The sequence below is a fragment of the Chrysemys picta genome, chromosome 2, assembly GCF_011386835.1.
Source record: "Chrysemys picta bellii isolate R12L10 chromosome 2, ASM1138683v2, whole genome shotgun sequence".
Taxonomy (NCBI): Eukaryota; Metazoa; Chordata; order Testudines; family Emydidae; genus Chrysemys; species Chrysemys picta.
The window spans coordinates 175,717,578-175,732,960 of NC_088792.1; the positions used below are offsets into that span (position 1 = coordinate 175,717,578).

At 44.3% G+C, this 15,383-nt stretch overlaps 2 protein-coding genes across 2 annotated transcripts in view; both read left to right on the forward strand.

The window, feature by feature from the left end:
• Positions 1–5,418, forward strand: part of LOC101934005 (enoyl-CoA hydratase EchA19-like) — a 37,568-nt gene extending 32,150 nt beyond the window's left edge. Inside the window, exon 6 of the mRNA XM_005305960.5 lies at positions 4,898–5,418. Coding sequence (XP_005306017.1) covers positions 4,898–5,118 — 221 coding nt within the window. The 3' untranslated portion in view covers positions 5,119–5,418. The remainder of the gene's footprint in view (positions 1–4,897) is intronic.
• Positions 5,419–5,568: 150 nt separating this feature from the next.
• The window catches only part of BMP6 (bone morphogenetic protein 6), a 165,971-nt gene continuing 156,156 nt past the window's right edge, over positions 5,569–15,383 (forward strand). Inside the window, exon 1 of the mRNA XM_008165349.4 lies at positions 5,569–14,194. Within this exon, the coding sequence (XP_008163571.2) occupies positions 13,645–14,194 (550 nt within the window). The 5' untranslated portion in view covers positions 5,569–13,644. The remainder of the gene's footprint in view (positions 14,195–15,383) is intronic.

The window sequence follows — 15,383 nt, forward strand, 5'->3', positions numbered from 1 at the left end:
GGGGGTGATTTTTCACCTTAGTAACACTCTGGCACCCCTTTCTCTTGCCTCTTCTATATTGAAAAGATTTTCCAGTCTCATCTTGCAATATTTGTTAGCAGTTCTAGCAGCCATTCTCGCTCCTTAATTTTTTGCTTATTTATTCTTTTCAGCATTGAAAAGGTTTCCATTTTATGTTTCATATGAATTTTCCCAGTAAAACTTAGTATTTAAAATACACTGTGTTAAATGTCTTCGCATACTTAGAAAGTTAATTTATTTCAGTAGCACAACCATTCATTACCCTAACATTGTTAGCTAGTTTTGTGTGTGCCTATGACTTTTTTTTTTTTTAAAGTGGGGTGAGGCCGATAGCTCACAGCCATATTTCTATTATATTGCAACCTAGTTTGTTAATGTTGGGTCTCACACTTTCATCCATTAAAAGAAACAGTATTCAGAAACAATATGGGAGGTCAATTAAGAGTCCTACAAATCAGTGTGTGCTCAAAGTATGCTTGGGACAATTCTGTCTTATTGTAAATAGCCTAAAACTCCACATATGTAGCGGTGATATACATATGATTAATTGCAGAACCAATAATACATATCACCTGGTTGTATACTTGATCATGCACTTTTGACCAGCTCATGCTCTCTGCCCTCTAATCCATCTCACTTAGACACATCCTGACATTCCAGATCTCTGAATAGCTTCACAGGTGCCATTTTAAAGAATAAATAAACCTGCCATAAAAATCTTTCTTCCTTCCTCCCAAATAGAGAAGTTTCCCCTTTAAAAATTACTTGCTATTGATCCAGGATAGGCAGTACTTGATCCTGCTCCAGTGACAGGCTTAAGGTTTGATATCTTGAAGCCCTGCCTAACTTTACACCATTGGAAAGGGGAGAATCCCAGTTTCCAATGGGACCTAGCACTTGCTTCTAGGCTTGGGAGGTTGCAAGATATCAGACCTTAAACTTATACCTAAAATGTTAACAGAAAAGCTATTTAGATGCATTTTAGAGGTTTTTAGGGCCCTTCTGAGACTAGTGCCATCGGACTGGTAACTAAGGCATCTGGCTTCACAGGCTGTAGGATAATAACAGTAGTGGAGGGTCTGGGGTGTGTCTAGCCTAATGGTTAGTCAGACGCTTGGAAATGGATCCAGGCTTGGAGCTGGGATCAGAGTCAGGAGTCAAGCCAGGGTCAGTGTCTGGGGTGGATGTAGGAGTAGAGACCTGAAGCAAGGGAGGAAAACAGGAACTGGGAGCAGACAGGGGCTTAGGATGAAGAGGTCAGGCACCAGGAACAGGCTGGGAGTCATGGCTCATGTGGAGGAAAAAGTTTGCTAGGGCCTAAACTTTAGTTGGCTCGGGCCTGAACTTTGGTTCAGACCTGAACATTAGTAAAGTCTATTGTAGGTGAAAGGTTTTTAGAGGCAGAATAGAGGAAAAGTATAAAAGCAGAACTATCTATAATTATAAGACCTGTGATTCATAGTGCTGCATTGACAGTTTTGGGGAAGTCTGGAAATCGCAGTAGGATAGACTGTGAAAAATAGGAAAGCTTGCTAAGCTATATTCCTTTTATGGAGAGTGTATTCCAAATATGGCAATAATGCTGATAAGACAGTATGTATCATGTAATTGTGGTTTTATGCTATATAAGCTGTGCGATATTCTGTAATCAGGGGGATTGCTAGTTTACTGGTACCCCCCATGCATGCATGAAAATAAAAAGACATCAGGCGATTCTGATTCAAACACAACGCGTGGTCATTTTTCCACAACACTCAGGTTTCAGACAAGTAGGCAGGGTCCATAGTAGCAGCCAGCCAGGGATTCACCTAGTTGCTCAGACAACTTCCCATGATTCTGTCTAGCTTAAATAGTGCAACCCAGCCAATCGGTGGGGCTTGGTGTCTCGCACAGTCAGGAGCTTTGTGGGCACAGCCCATTGTGAGCTAACGTTCCAGAAGCCCCCTTCTCCAGGGGTTTGGGTGAGCTGCCAGGTAGCAACCATGGCCTGAGTTCTGTCTGGTGACCTACAGGCCCAGGTTCAAGGCCCATAATTCCTCACTAGTAGTTCCTGTAAAAATGGTGGTGATAGTTATGAACATAGGGGCGTAGAGCAAGGAGGTGTGGGTCTGTAAAAAGGGCAATAAAGATAGTCTTGCATTCTCTCCAGCCGTGGTGTGCTGGATGTCTAATCTCTACCAGCTGTCATAGAGGGAGCAAATAAAGAGAGATAACTCTAAAATATGTTGTAGCTGATTTTCTGTAGTGTGTGTATATGTAGGATAGAAGAGATGTAGCTATTAGTAATTCATAAGAGAATGTTGATAAATCTCTTACTCATAATGGAATGGCAGAGAGGGGACTATGTTGTTTCTGGACTATGAATAAACTGTAAGAGATGTAGCTATTAGCAATCGTTTGGAGTGACCCGTATAGCTCACAAGCTATTTGAGAAAACATTGTGATCCCAAACTCATGCTGATTAAAACCTTTGTGCCGCACCACACCATCATTTATCCTCTCTGCATTAAACACAAAACAAAAAAGACAACCCAATGCTGAGATTGCCGTTAGAATCATGGGGGACTCTTAAGCTCTCCTTACTCTCACAAGTTACAGTAGGCCCCTGAGGATTCAGATCCCGGGTCTCTGAGTCCTAGACACGGAGCAGCTCCCATGACTGTCTCTGAACAAAGGGTAAATATGATCCTTGGAGCAGGACTCTACCCCCCAACAAAACTTTCACTCTTCTTCCAGATTCCTTTCAATTAGGTATAGGTGAGCCTCCCATTCCTATCCCTGTCATAGCCAAGGAGGCAAGCTTATGCTCCCTGGAGACACTGGAGCAGAGGGGAAGTATTGGCTGTAGACTATCCTGACTCACCTTCTTATCCAGAAGATATCAACACTAAAAGTGGGAGTTAGGACACCACTCCTTTTAATAGATCCCATCTGGAGGGACTGTGTGCCATGAAACATTCCCCTAAACCTGCTGAAGTCAACTCTTGCTGGGTAAACTGCAGCATGTTCTGGGTTTGTAACAATATTTAAAAGCATGCAAAGTCGTCCCCCCCGCCCCCAGCTTTTGTGTTTCTTTACTAGTTTCAGATAGTTTTATAAGCTCCAAGAGTGCAATGTCTGGCAGAAATGATAGCTCTTATGGATGGAACATTTGAAACAGAGCTTTTCTGTTACACTATCCATTGTTGCATTTGATAGGGTTTAAAGCTCTACTGACCTTACAGAAGAGCTTTCTGTTGCCTTCTGGCTTCTATTAAAAATGAAGTTAATTCACAAACAAAAACTGGAGTTAAGGCTGTAAATAAATATTCATGAAATCAAGTACTCAGAACACAAGTTATAGCTAACATTTTAAAGTGAGAAAAATTAGTAATTTAAGCCTCTGCCCCATATCTCTTCCCAGTCTCAACCTATAGCCTAGAAGCCTTTTATATCCATCTACCATATCTCCCTATATATGCTCAATAGGGGCTACAAACTACCTACCAAATATGGTCCACAGGCAATCTTCTAGTTCACCTTCCTATTATGAGCTATAAACACTGTCATTTAGTTTCTTCTGCTCAGCGGGCCTGCTGTTGAGATTGGGTGAAAATTCACTGAAGTTTCACCCACTTAAGCAGCAGAGAGCTTGGGAGAAATTCACTGAATTGAATTTCTCTCCCTCAGCATCTTACATCTTATTCATAGTCCAGAAACAGCATAGTCTCCTCTCTGCTAATCCATTATGAGTAGGAGACCTATCAAAGTTTGCTATATGAACTGGAAACCCAACTGTACCTTCAATATTCATGCAGCCCATGTATGTCACAGCCTCTACCAGACAGATATAGACATGTTAAAGAGACACCATTGCCTTAAAAATGTCATGTTGTCTTAAATGTTTCAGACTTCCAAGTAAGACCTCTAGATTACTTGAACTGAGAGAGGCTAAATCACTTTTCAAATTTGTTTACTAAGGACATTTCACAGCACTGTGTAGTGGGTTTCAGGGGTTTTCCCATATATAGTCAATTACTTAATTTCCCCTATTTGCCTGCATCTTGCATATACAAACAAGGGAGAGAAAAACATTTTTGAAATAGGAAAATGTTATTGTAAACCAACAAGTATTGGCCGAAGGGGTCGGGGCAAATGTAGTATCAAACTACTTTTAACTCTTCTTAAATTGGCTAGATTCCAGGATAAAGCTGTGGCTTTAAAAATATTTGAATTGCTGACTCATAAATTTAAACAGTAATCAATAGGATATAAGTATATTTCTGTTATGGAGATGGTGGACATGAAAATTGGAACAGAGTTGTGATTGTTCGAGGAACCTTTACTATGAATTTCTTCACTTTCAGATGTTTGTTTTTTATAGCGATAGTGGTATAGTAATGTTGTTACTGAATTAGGTATTTATACAACCATTTCTCTCACAAAGATTTGGATCTGATAAATCTGCATTACATATTTTTAGAAAATATTTCTAGGTAAAGAAAGTAGTGTGTGTGTGTGTGTGTGTGTGTGTGTGTGTGTGTGTGTAAAATAAGATGTTACTATTTTTTAAATGCCTCTGCTAGACTACTTGCATTAAAGAAACTGCATTCATCAAATGAGAGGAAAAAAGTTGGGCATACATAGCAAATATTGGTTTTAGTCTGCTTCCATCTTTGAACTAAGTTTACACTAAACTACTCTTCCCCAGTTCATAAGTAGACCTTGCAAGCCAATATTAAATTTACTGTGCATGTTTTGCCTTTTTAATATCCTGTTTTCAAATGCATCATGTTATAAACAGCCCATATCACATACCTGTTATTTCTTATATCTGCAAGTTGTGTACGATTTTTTTAAGTACTATTAAAATATTCTTTTATGTTTCTATTTGTAGCCCTTCAGTGTGCCATTGAGCTTGCTAAACAAATCTCTGCCTTTCCTCAACAATGCATGCGAGGAGACCGAAGTTCTGCTTATTACAGTGTCTTTGATGCCGCCTCATTCACAGAAGCCCTGCAATTTGAGTTTGACACCGGTGTGCAAGTGATTTCCAAAGAGTCTGTCCCTGGTGCTAAAAAGTTCAGCTTAGGGGTGGGACGTGGAGGAAAGTTATAAAAGTCAAATATTTTCTGCGTGTAGAAAAGGTTTACTAATAATTAAAACAGTAGAAGTCTACTGAATTTACAAAAATAATGGAAGTCCTGAAAAAATTATTATATAAATTCAAAATTTATAATTTACTCTAGGGTACATAATCTTGATGTATGGGAAGTTGTATACATAATTGTGTTAGCAAGGGTTATGTACATACCCTGTGTTAATATATTTTATATCTAAAAATCATTGTCATAATGAAAAATTTCAATTTTTATTGTACTTTTGTTCTGCAGTCCTGAAGTAAAGCTAATTCTTTTACATTTTTTTTATTTGAGTATTTTAGCCATTAGTCTTTATTAAAAGAAAAAGGAATTGCTTCCCATAACCAGTGTATAGCACTACTAAAAATGCATGACAGTAACATAATTTATGTAAACAAAGCCGATTGATTTGCCAAATGAAGACAACCAAAAACCAACTACTTATTTTTAGGCACAGCTTTATTTACTTACAACCTAAACACTAGAGCTGCCAGAAGAAATTAACTACTATAGTTAATTCTTATTTTCAAAACTCCATATCTTGAAACACAATTCCTCTGGTAGCAGATCTGTTCATGGAACTATTTACAGTATATTAGCGACAAAGAAAACCTGCACCTGCTCAGTTCTCATACAGCCTGGATCTTGGCTTATGGGCAATAATTTAAAAGAAGTTAACAAAAATTAAACCATTTTACTGCTAACTTTCCAGTATGGATGTCTTTCAGAAACAGTTATGCACGAGCTTTTCATTTCACCACCAGATGTCCTCCAGGAGTAGGAAAATATGATGACCTGAAAGATATTCTGAAGCCTGAGTCTACAACATTTTTGAAGATATGACAGTGAAAGGAAAGTTTGAGTGAAAGCAAATGTTACCACAGAATTTTGGATGGTGTGTGTGTTGTGGAGGCTTTCTGGCAGGTGAAAAATTCTTTCAGTAGCACGAACGTATTTATTTAACTCTTACAGTGTTTGTCATAGTCTGCAACAGATTACATACATGCCTTTCCTTTTGCCTTCACCCAGAGAATTAGGTATTGCTCTCTATTCTTTATCCTTTTTAGAAATGTGCAATTTTTCAAACATGTTTGTTTGAAATTTGAAGCTGTGGTATAACCTCTTTAAGAAGACCTAAATCTTTCATCCCTTCCAGTGAGTTCCTGACGAAGCAAAGCAATGTGTTGGCTTGTCTACTGCTGATAACATGGTCAGAATCCAAAACAAGGCATTCTGATTCAGGTGATCGTGGCAGCTCTTCAGGAACCCTAGGGAAGTAGTCCACATCATTGGTAAGAACTACTAAAGAAAGACTAGCGATTAAGGCCTGGTCTACACTGGGGGGATTGATCTAAGTTATGCAACTTCAGCTACGTGAATAACGTAGCTGAAGTCGACGTACTTAGATCTACTTACTGTGGTGTCTTCATTGCGGTAGGTCGACTGCTGCCGCTCCCCCGTCAACTCTGCCTTCGCCGCTCGCCGAGCTGGAGTACAGGAGTCGATGGGAGAGCGCTCGGGGGTCGATTTATCGCATCTAGACTAGACGCGATAAATCGACCCCCGCTGGATCGATCGCTGTCCACCGATCCGGTGGGTAGTGTAGACATACCCAGAGCTACAGTACTGTAGCAAAGAGTCCAGATTATTTGTTATGGAGAGGTTAAGTCATCATGCTGGTTTGTATAGAAAGTCTACCATAATAAGACTGAGGTAATTTAGCAGAGCGGTGCTGGAAAGTTCAATGTGTCCGTATCCCGACACTGCATTGGTCCTGGGGTGCCCAAACACTGCCACTTCTATAGCTATATTACAGTGACACATACTCAAAACTCAATATTTTACTTTAAGAATAAAAAAGCGTAGATGTTGTATGCTTGTTATGGATCATCAGAAAAGCAGTGTTCACTACCGTGACAACTATCCCAGGGTTCAATCCTAAAAGGTGCTGAACACTTTCAACTCAAGTTGATTCAAGAAGAGATGAGGGCACTCAAGCTACATAGTTAACTCTGGAAAATATATATATTTAAAATGTGACACTTCCTTCTGTAGTATCCAAAATATGAAGCAGAATTTATAAGACTCTTGTGGAGAAAGTGATGTAAACTGCCCCTAAACAGACATACAGTGGAAAGGTGGGTGAGGTAATATCTTTTATTGGACTAACTTCTGTTGGGGAGAGAGACACGTTTTCAGGCTTACACAGAGCTCTTCTTCAGGTCTGGGAAATGTACTCAGTGTCACAGCTAAATAGAAGGTAGAACAGATTGTTTAGTAGATGTAATTAACATATTTCAAGGGAACATTCAAGGTGAAGTGGCCTGTTAACACCCTCCGTTCATGGGGGTGGAGGGGAGAATCATTAAATTCTTCCCTAAACAACTCTAAGAGAAACTTTACAACTTCATCCCCCACAAACCCACCCCAGGGATCTTCCCCATGCTTCCCAAAATACACAAACAAGGGAACTCGGGCAGACCCATCATATCTGGCCACTGCATTTTTCACTGAAGGAATATCGGGCATCATAGAAATCATCCTCAAACTACTCACCACCCAAAGGTCCAGCTTCCTCTAGGACACTACCAACTTCCTCCAGAAACTCCGCAACATTCACAATTTCCCTCAGAACACCATCCTTGCCACCATGGACGTCACCTCCCTAGACACCAACATCCCTCACCACGACTGCATTGTTGCCTGCCTCAAATATTTACAAGCTAATGGACAACACTCAGATATCCACCCCAAACACATCGCCAAGCTCATTCATTTAATTTTTGCCCCAAACTATTTTTAATTCAACAACAAACACTTTGACCAAACCATGGGAACAGCCATGGGTGCTAGGATGGCTCCCCAATACAGGACTACCTAAACTCCCTCAGATTTCCATCACAACTCAACCGCTGCCACCCGTCCATTAAACTCTAGAACAACTTTCAGGACATCACAATCAGCTTCATCAATGGAACCCTACAGACAACTATATACAAGAAGCCCATAGGTCACCACACATACCTTCACAGATCCAGTAACCACCCCAAACACACCAAGAAATCTGTTATCTACAGCCAGGCACTCAGATACCACAGAATATGCTCAGAGGAGAAAGTCCAGCACCTTAACATATATGTACACCTGAACACACTTAAAACTGCCTTCACCAACCAAGGACACTCTGCTAGAGAAGTAGATTGCATCATGAAACAGGCCACCCAAATACCCTGAGAGAACCTGCTTCAATACAGAAATAAAACCCCTTCCGACCGCACACCCCTAGTTGTCACCTGCCACCCCACACTGGAACCTATATGGGGTATCAAACAACTACAACCCATACTCAATGGGGACCCCATTCCTGAACCCCCTCTTCTGGTCTTCAAACAACCCCCAGGCACTCCAAGATCATCAGAAGCAAGCTCCCTATAGACCAGGACACACCAACTCAAAGCTGCACCAGGCTCTGTCAGAACAACAGATGCAAAACCTGCAGACAGATCTGCATTGCTTCAATGTTTAACACCCCCCAAAACACACCTTTCAAGATCCCTGGTCCTGCACCTGCCCATCACAACATGTGGTGTACCTCATCCAGTGTACTAAATGCCCCAGTAACAATGATGTGGGTGAAATGAAACCAGACGATCACCATGCTCTTGAATGAACTCACAGTGGAAGGTTTCAGGGTAGCAGCTGTGTTAGTCTGTATCCTCAAAAAGAACAGGAGTACTTGTGGCACCTTAGAGACTAACAAATTTATTAGAGCATAAGCTTTCGTGGGCTACAACCCACTTCTTCGGATGCATCACAGTGGAAGATGATCAAAGACAAAAGCACCACATCACCTGTTGCTGAACATTACTTTCACAAAACCTTCACTCCATATCTGACCTGTCAGTCCTCATCCTCAAAGAAAACCTGCACCATACCTTCAAAAGATGAGCCTGGGAACTTAAATTCATAACTGCTAGACACTAAAAATCATGGATTGAACAGACACAGTGGATTTATGGCTTATTACAACTATGTATAGCCCGCTAACCTGTGTTCCGTCCCCCATCCCCCCCCACCACCCCAGGGACTGGACACTTCACTTTGAATGGTCCCTTGAAATATGTGTTATCTACTTATGCTAATCAATCTGTTCAACCTTCTATTTAGCTGTGACATTCTGAATACATTTCCTAGGCCTGAAGAAGAGCTCTGTGAAAGCTTGAAAACTTGTCTCTCTCACCAACAGAAGTTGGTCCAATAAAAGATATTACCTCATCTACTTTGTCTCTCTAATGTCCAACAGGTCAACAGCACTGCAAACATACAGTGGAAAGTCAGGTCCATTGTTATACCTGAAGAGTGAAAAATCAGGCCCAATAAATTAACATCGTGAAAGTAGCTGCTCCTTTCTGAGCCCACCTCTCCAATGATTACTTGCATGGGTGTTTGTAGGTACTGGATAAGTATGCAGGCAAATCACAGCTCCTAACATCTACATCATCAGCTTTTGGAATATCCTTCTGTAGTTTGTCATAAAAGGCATACAGAATAACCTCTCCATGGCTTTGGGAGGGAAGCCAGAATTAGAATGGATAACTTACATTCTATGCTTCTTCCCCTGGGGTTCAAGTTTTCTGGCAGCTGCCCATACCAGAAATCTACCAGCACCTACCATCCCTCAGAGCTGTTTGTTTGGGATTTTTAGCTACATAGTAAAAACCAGCATCATTGTTCTAAACTAAAATTACACAGACAAATTAGAAAGATTAGTGTATACAAAGATACGGTTTAAAAACAGATGCATAATGGTGTACAGTGGTGACAATATTACTTCAGATTGCATGCTCTTTAAGGACACCAGCTGCATGTGCTAGCAATGCAAAAAAAGGAAATGTGCAAGATACTGGGGTTGGATCATCCCTACCCTCCTCCTCATCCTCACACACTAAAACACAGGGGAGGGGGCTAAAGAGGAAGATATTTCTGAGAACCCCCTACCCAGCCTTCCTGTTTTTTCACTGGGGAGAGGAGGGAGTGTGGTTTGCATCCCCATGGAACAAGCAACAGGGTTGGCCCTGGATAATCACCAGGGATTTCTGTGGATCCTAGGAGATATGTCAGAAGCCACTAGTTTTGGTCCCTAGCACTCCCCAGCTGCACTGGAACTCCTCTAGCTCAAATCTTCACACTATGTAGGGGAGTCCACAGAACAGCTAATAATCTCCATGAAGGCAGAGGGAGGACAAGATGCATCCTGGGCCATGCCTCAAGCCAGCACATGCCAACTCTCTCTCCAAAGGGATTCTGACCCACAATAGGTGGCTGCAAAGGTAACTAAGCCTTTTGTGGGGGAAAGATGAGATCTGTGCATGGACTTCCTGAGGGGGCATGGTCTTTTTTGGAGAACAGAACTAATGTTAATAATGGATTCTCCTTCATTGTCATAGTTAAAATACCAGTGTTAAAGCGTGCTTTCCTCGGAATACATTTTCATTGTCTTCTAAACTTCTGAAAATAAGTCTTCTGTCTTTAATAGTCCCAGCTAATGCTCTGGGAGACTGAATGTGAATATAGTACCAAATTCTGATCCTCAAACTGTCAACAAATATTTCCAGTGACTTCAAATGGATCAGCATTTGACTTCTAGGACCAAATTCTACTCAGTTACACCAGTATAAATACAGAGTAAATCCACTGACTTCAGTGGAGGTAGCCTGGATTTACTAGTGGAATGAGCCTAAATTTACCAGTGTAACTGAGAGCATGCTACAACCCATAAGGATAGAGACCATTATATAGAATGTCTCCCACTGGTCTGTTTGACAGGGGTTATTAATTTTGTTTTCAGTAATAAATAGGGGCTGGAGTTAGAAGTATTCTTCATCCATTGCTCTAAGGTTTGAAATAATTTTTAATAAGATTGTATAAGGTTTTCAAGCAGTTTGTGTACATATTACTACTTGTTCATAGATTAAGGCCAGAAGAGACCATTATGGATTATTTGGTTTGACCACCACCTGAATGATGCTGTATGTGCCACTTTGTAAGTCTCTTTGTAAGAATATTGTACTATATTGTACCCTGTTAAAATTACCTTAGATATGACATTCTTTAAGAACCAAAATGATCTGAAAGTAAATTTGATTATACTGAAAGTAACATACTTACATTCTAGACAATTTAAATAGGTTGTATAAATTGGAGAAAGGATGAACAAAAAAGGCAGGTGATAATTTCAATACACCATTTATTTTTTTCTTTTATAAGCCTTGCAAGTAGAGCTAACTTAGCTATTATATGAAAGAGCTCTTTCAACAGAGCACAACAACAACATGGTTTATTTTAAAAATGTGTAAGTGCAACTGTGCACGAGCTTCCTTCCTATTAATTTATTCAGAAGTTATTCCTCTGAATTACTGTAATTATAAAATAACAGATGCATTGTTTTAGTTTGAAGGATTCCATTAAAATTAATGAGGGAAAACTCATGACTATCTATGCAAGTGTATAAGCTGCTTAGGTCTGATTGGTGAAAAGTTTCTCTCTTTCATGATATGCCTGCCAGTCAACATTCTGAATCCTGCAGAGGGTGTTTTCCAGATTCAGACAGAGATTAATACTGTACCTTGACCCTGCAAAAAACAAATTTAAAAACTAAAAAAACCAACCTCACACCTACTAGCAAATCCACAGTACAAGGGTAATCACAGTGCAGTATAGATGTATACAGCCAGAGGTTTTATTATAGTACCATATGTTTTACAACATATAGGAAGACACAATCCTTGAGGAGTTTACAATGCTTTAATCCCGCAGCCGGATCTGCAGGGGAGGACCCTTGCAGAGCCCCATTAACTGACTAGTTTTTAAAAATTCTAAATATGTAAGCTTTTTGGGGGTGGGCCTGTCTTTCTTGTGTTTGTATAGCATCTAGCACAATGGGATCCTGGTCCATGAGAGGGACTCCTGGGTACCAATGCAATACTGCTAATTAATAAAATTGATTCCATTTTGTTTGGTATCATTTAAGAATAAAATAATGACTTCAGCAGGGCTCTCTGTGAGCACAAGAGACTAATTGCAGGCCCAAATAAAACACAACATAGTTGTCAGACATCAGCCCCTGGTGGGGAAGGGACTGGGTGGGAAGGAGTGGGATGACAACCAGGAGGCCTGAACCAGTTGTGATAGCATCATTTTGGGGCCCTTTTACATCCCAGCTAAGCCAAAACGATGCTGCCCTTGTCATTTTTCAGTTCAGTGAGGATACCAAAGGAAACCAAATGAATGCTTTTGTATTTGTGAATACAACCCGGTTAGCATCACTCTCTTATACCAGTTAGAGGCTACATGGTATTTTAATCTGGTTCTACCATTTTTCTGCCAAAAGCCAAAGTTTCAGAAACTGAAGAAGAAGCAACAATTTAAAAACAACCCCCCCCCACCCTAAACCACGTATTCCATCCAGCCTAACATTAAACTACTGCCAGGGCAGCAGCAAAGCCAGGGCCTTGCCTTCCACCCCTTGCCCCTTGTGTCCCGCACATCCTCCTCCTGCGAGACACCCCCTCCCTTCCACGGCTTATTTCCAGTCTGCAGCAGGGGAAGCCCAGAGCCAGTCGTTGCAGACGGCAACACCCCCGCTTGCAGCCGGCTCGGGGTGGGGAGACTCGCACGATGGACGCGGGAGGAGCCTCTTGAATAGCGGCTTTCGCTGTCTGTCAAGGGGGTGGGCGGGCGCTTCGGGGAGCTGGAGTGTGGTACCTGCCGGAGCGCTGCTCTCCTCAGTGAGTCAAGGCTGTCTGTCCCGGGAGGAAGAGCAGCGCCCGCGCATGTGATTTTTTTTTTGGCCCCCACCATCACCCCTTCAGCCGACCCCGGGGGACTGTAGCAGCAGCAGCAGGAGCCTCCAGCTCCCCTGCAGGGACTTGCCTCCTAGAGAAAGTTTGCTTTTATTTTATCCCCCCCCCTTTTCTTGACCCCCCCAACCCCGTACAGGCCAGCGGGCTCCTGCCCCTGCCAACTCCGCAGCTGGCTCGCGCCGGGGGCTTCGGTAGCGCGGGGCGGGCTGCGAGCGGCGCTTGTCCCACGGGGCTGGGCAGCGGGGGCTGCTCTGCGCGCAGCGAGCGGCTCCCGGCTGTGAGTCCCCGCAGGCTGTGTGAGCGGGGCAGCAGCGGGGCGCGTTTGCTGCCTGTGGGGGCGGGAAGCCGCCCACCCCTACCCCGGGCGCACACCGGTTGCACCTGAGCAGCTCTGTTCTCTCCCCCCCCCCCCCATTGCCACCGCAGCCCTTCCTCGGGGTCTGCCTGCGCAGCCGGGGGAGGGGGCAGAGAGTGACCATGCGAGAGAGAGGGAAGGTTTAACCCCTTCGCCTCCCCCCCCCCCACATGAATTAACTCCCGAGGGGGGGAGCAGCAGAGCCCGGGGACAGAAGGAGCCGGGCATCCCTCGTCTGCCTCAGAGGCGAGCCAGCAGCAGCAGCAGCAGCACCCGGCTGGGAGCGATGCCTCTGAGGCTCGGCTGGCTTTGGTGGGGAGGGCTGCTGTGCAGCTGCTGCTGCTCCCCGCCGCCGCCCGTGCTGCCCCTGCTGCCCGCCGGGGGGGCGCTGCTGGCGGACAGCAGCAGGGAGCAGCCACAGCCTCCAGCCGCCTCCTCGCCGGGATTCCTCTACCGGCGCCTCAAGTCGCACGAGAAGCGGGAGATGCAGAAGGAGATCCTGTCCGTGCTGGGGCTGCCGCACCGGCCCCGGCCGCTGCACGGGCTGCAGCCGCAGCCGCCTCCTCCCCAGCAGCAGCAGCAGCTGCCCCCGCCGGGCAGGCTCAACTCGGCTCCTCTCTTCATGCTGGATCTGTACAATGCCCTGTCCAGCGAGGAGGAGCAGGAGCAGGGGCCGGGGGCAGAGCGCCGCCGCCTGCAGCCCCCCACCGCTCACACCCTGCAGCGCAAGACCCTCATCCCCCAGCCGGGACCCAGTGGCGGCTCCCCCTCGGCCAGCTCGCAGGACAGCGCCTTCCTCAACGACGCGGACATGGTCATGAGCTTTGTGAACCTGGGTGAGTGTCGGCGGCCGCGTGGGGCAAGGGGCGGGCCAAGGGGGAGACGCGGTCTGGGAGGTGGAAGCAGGTGGCATCGGAAAGTGGGCACAGCGCGAGAGCTCGGGAGGCAGAGCCAGCCGGCAGCCGCATTTGGAGGCTCTTGGTTACTAATCCGGGATAAGAACATCGGTGTGTCTCGGCGCTGGGCTGGGCTTCTCCCCGGGGTAGCGGAGATCTGACTATAGCTGACTCAACTTCTCCCTAGCACATCGCTAGACGGCCCCGCTGCTTAGACACCGTACTGGCCCTTCACTGCATCCCAGGGCGAGGTGCTACCTAAGCACCCGCTCAGCGTTCCCTGGGATCTGCTCCATGGGGGGCTTTCCTCTTTTGCTCCTGCAGGAGAGCACTCACCTAGCACTTTGCGTCTTCAAATGCTAATTAGTTAAGGGCAGCAAAACATTCAGTGACTGTGAGCTGGTAGGGATAGGCGCTTTTTGTCGTTGTTGTTTGACATTTTTTGCCTGGGGCAGGAGAGTCAGGCTTGGCTGCCAGTTGTACATGTGAATGTGCACACATAGGCTGCCCCATGTATTTATTTGTTTTGCAGTGATCCCCAAATTAGAGGATTGGACCGAAAGAAATCTGATGAGGTTCAACAAGGATAAGTGCAGAGTCCTGCACTTAGGATGGAAGAATCCCATGCACTGCTACAGACTAGGGACCGAATGGCTAGGCAGCAGTCTGCAGAAAAGGACCTAGGGGTTACAGTGAATGAGAAGCTGGATATGAGTCAACAGTGTGCCCTTGTTGCCAAGAAGGCTAATGCTAATGGCATTTTGGGCTGTATAAGTAGGGGCATTGCCAGGAGATTGAGGGATGCAATCATTCCCCTCTATTCGACATTGGTGAGGCCTCATTTGGAGTATCAGAGGGGTAACCATGTTAGTCTGAATCTGTAAAAAGCAACAGAGGGTCCTGTGGCATCTGAAGAAGTGAGGTTCTTACCCACGAAAGCTTATGCTCCCAATACTTCTGTTAGTCTTAAAGGTGCCACAGGACCCTCTGTCTCATTTGGAGTACTGTGTCCAGTTTTGGGCCCCACACTACAAGAAGGATGTGGAAAAATTGGAAAGAGTCCAGCGGGGGGCAACAATGATTAGGGGGCTGAAGCACATGACTTATGAGCAGAGGCTGAGGGAACTGG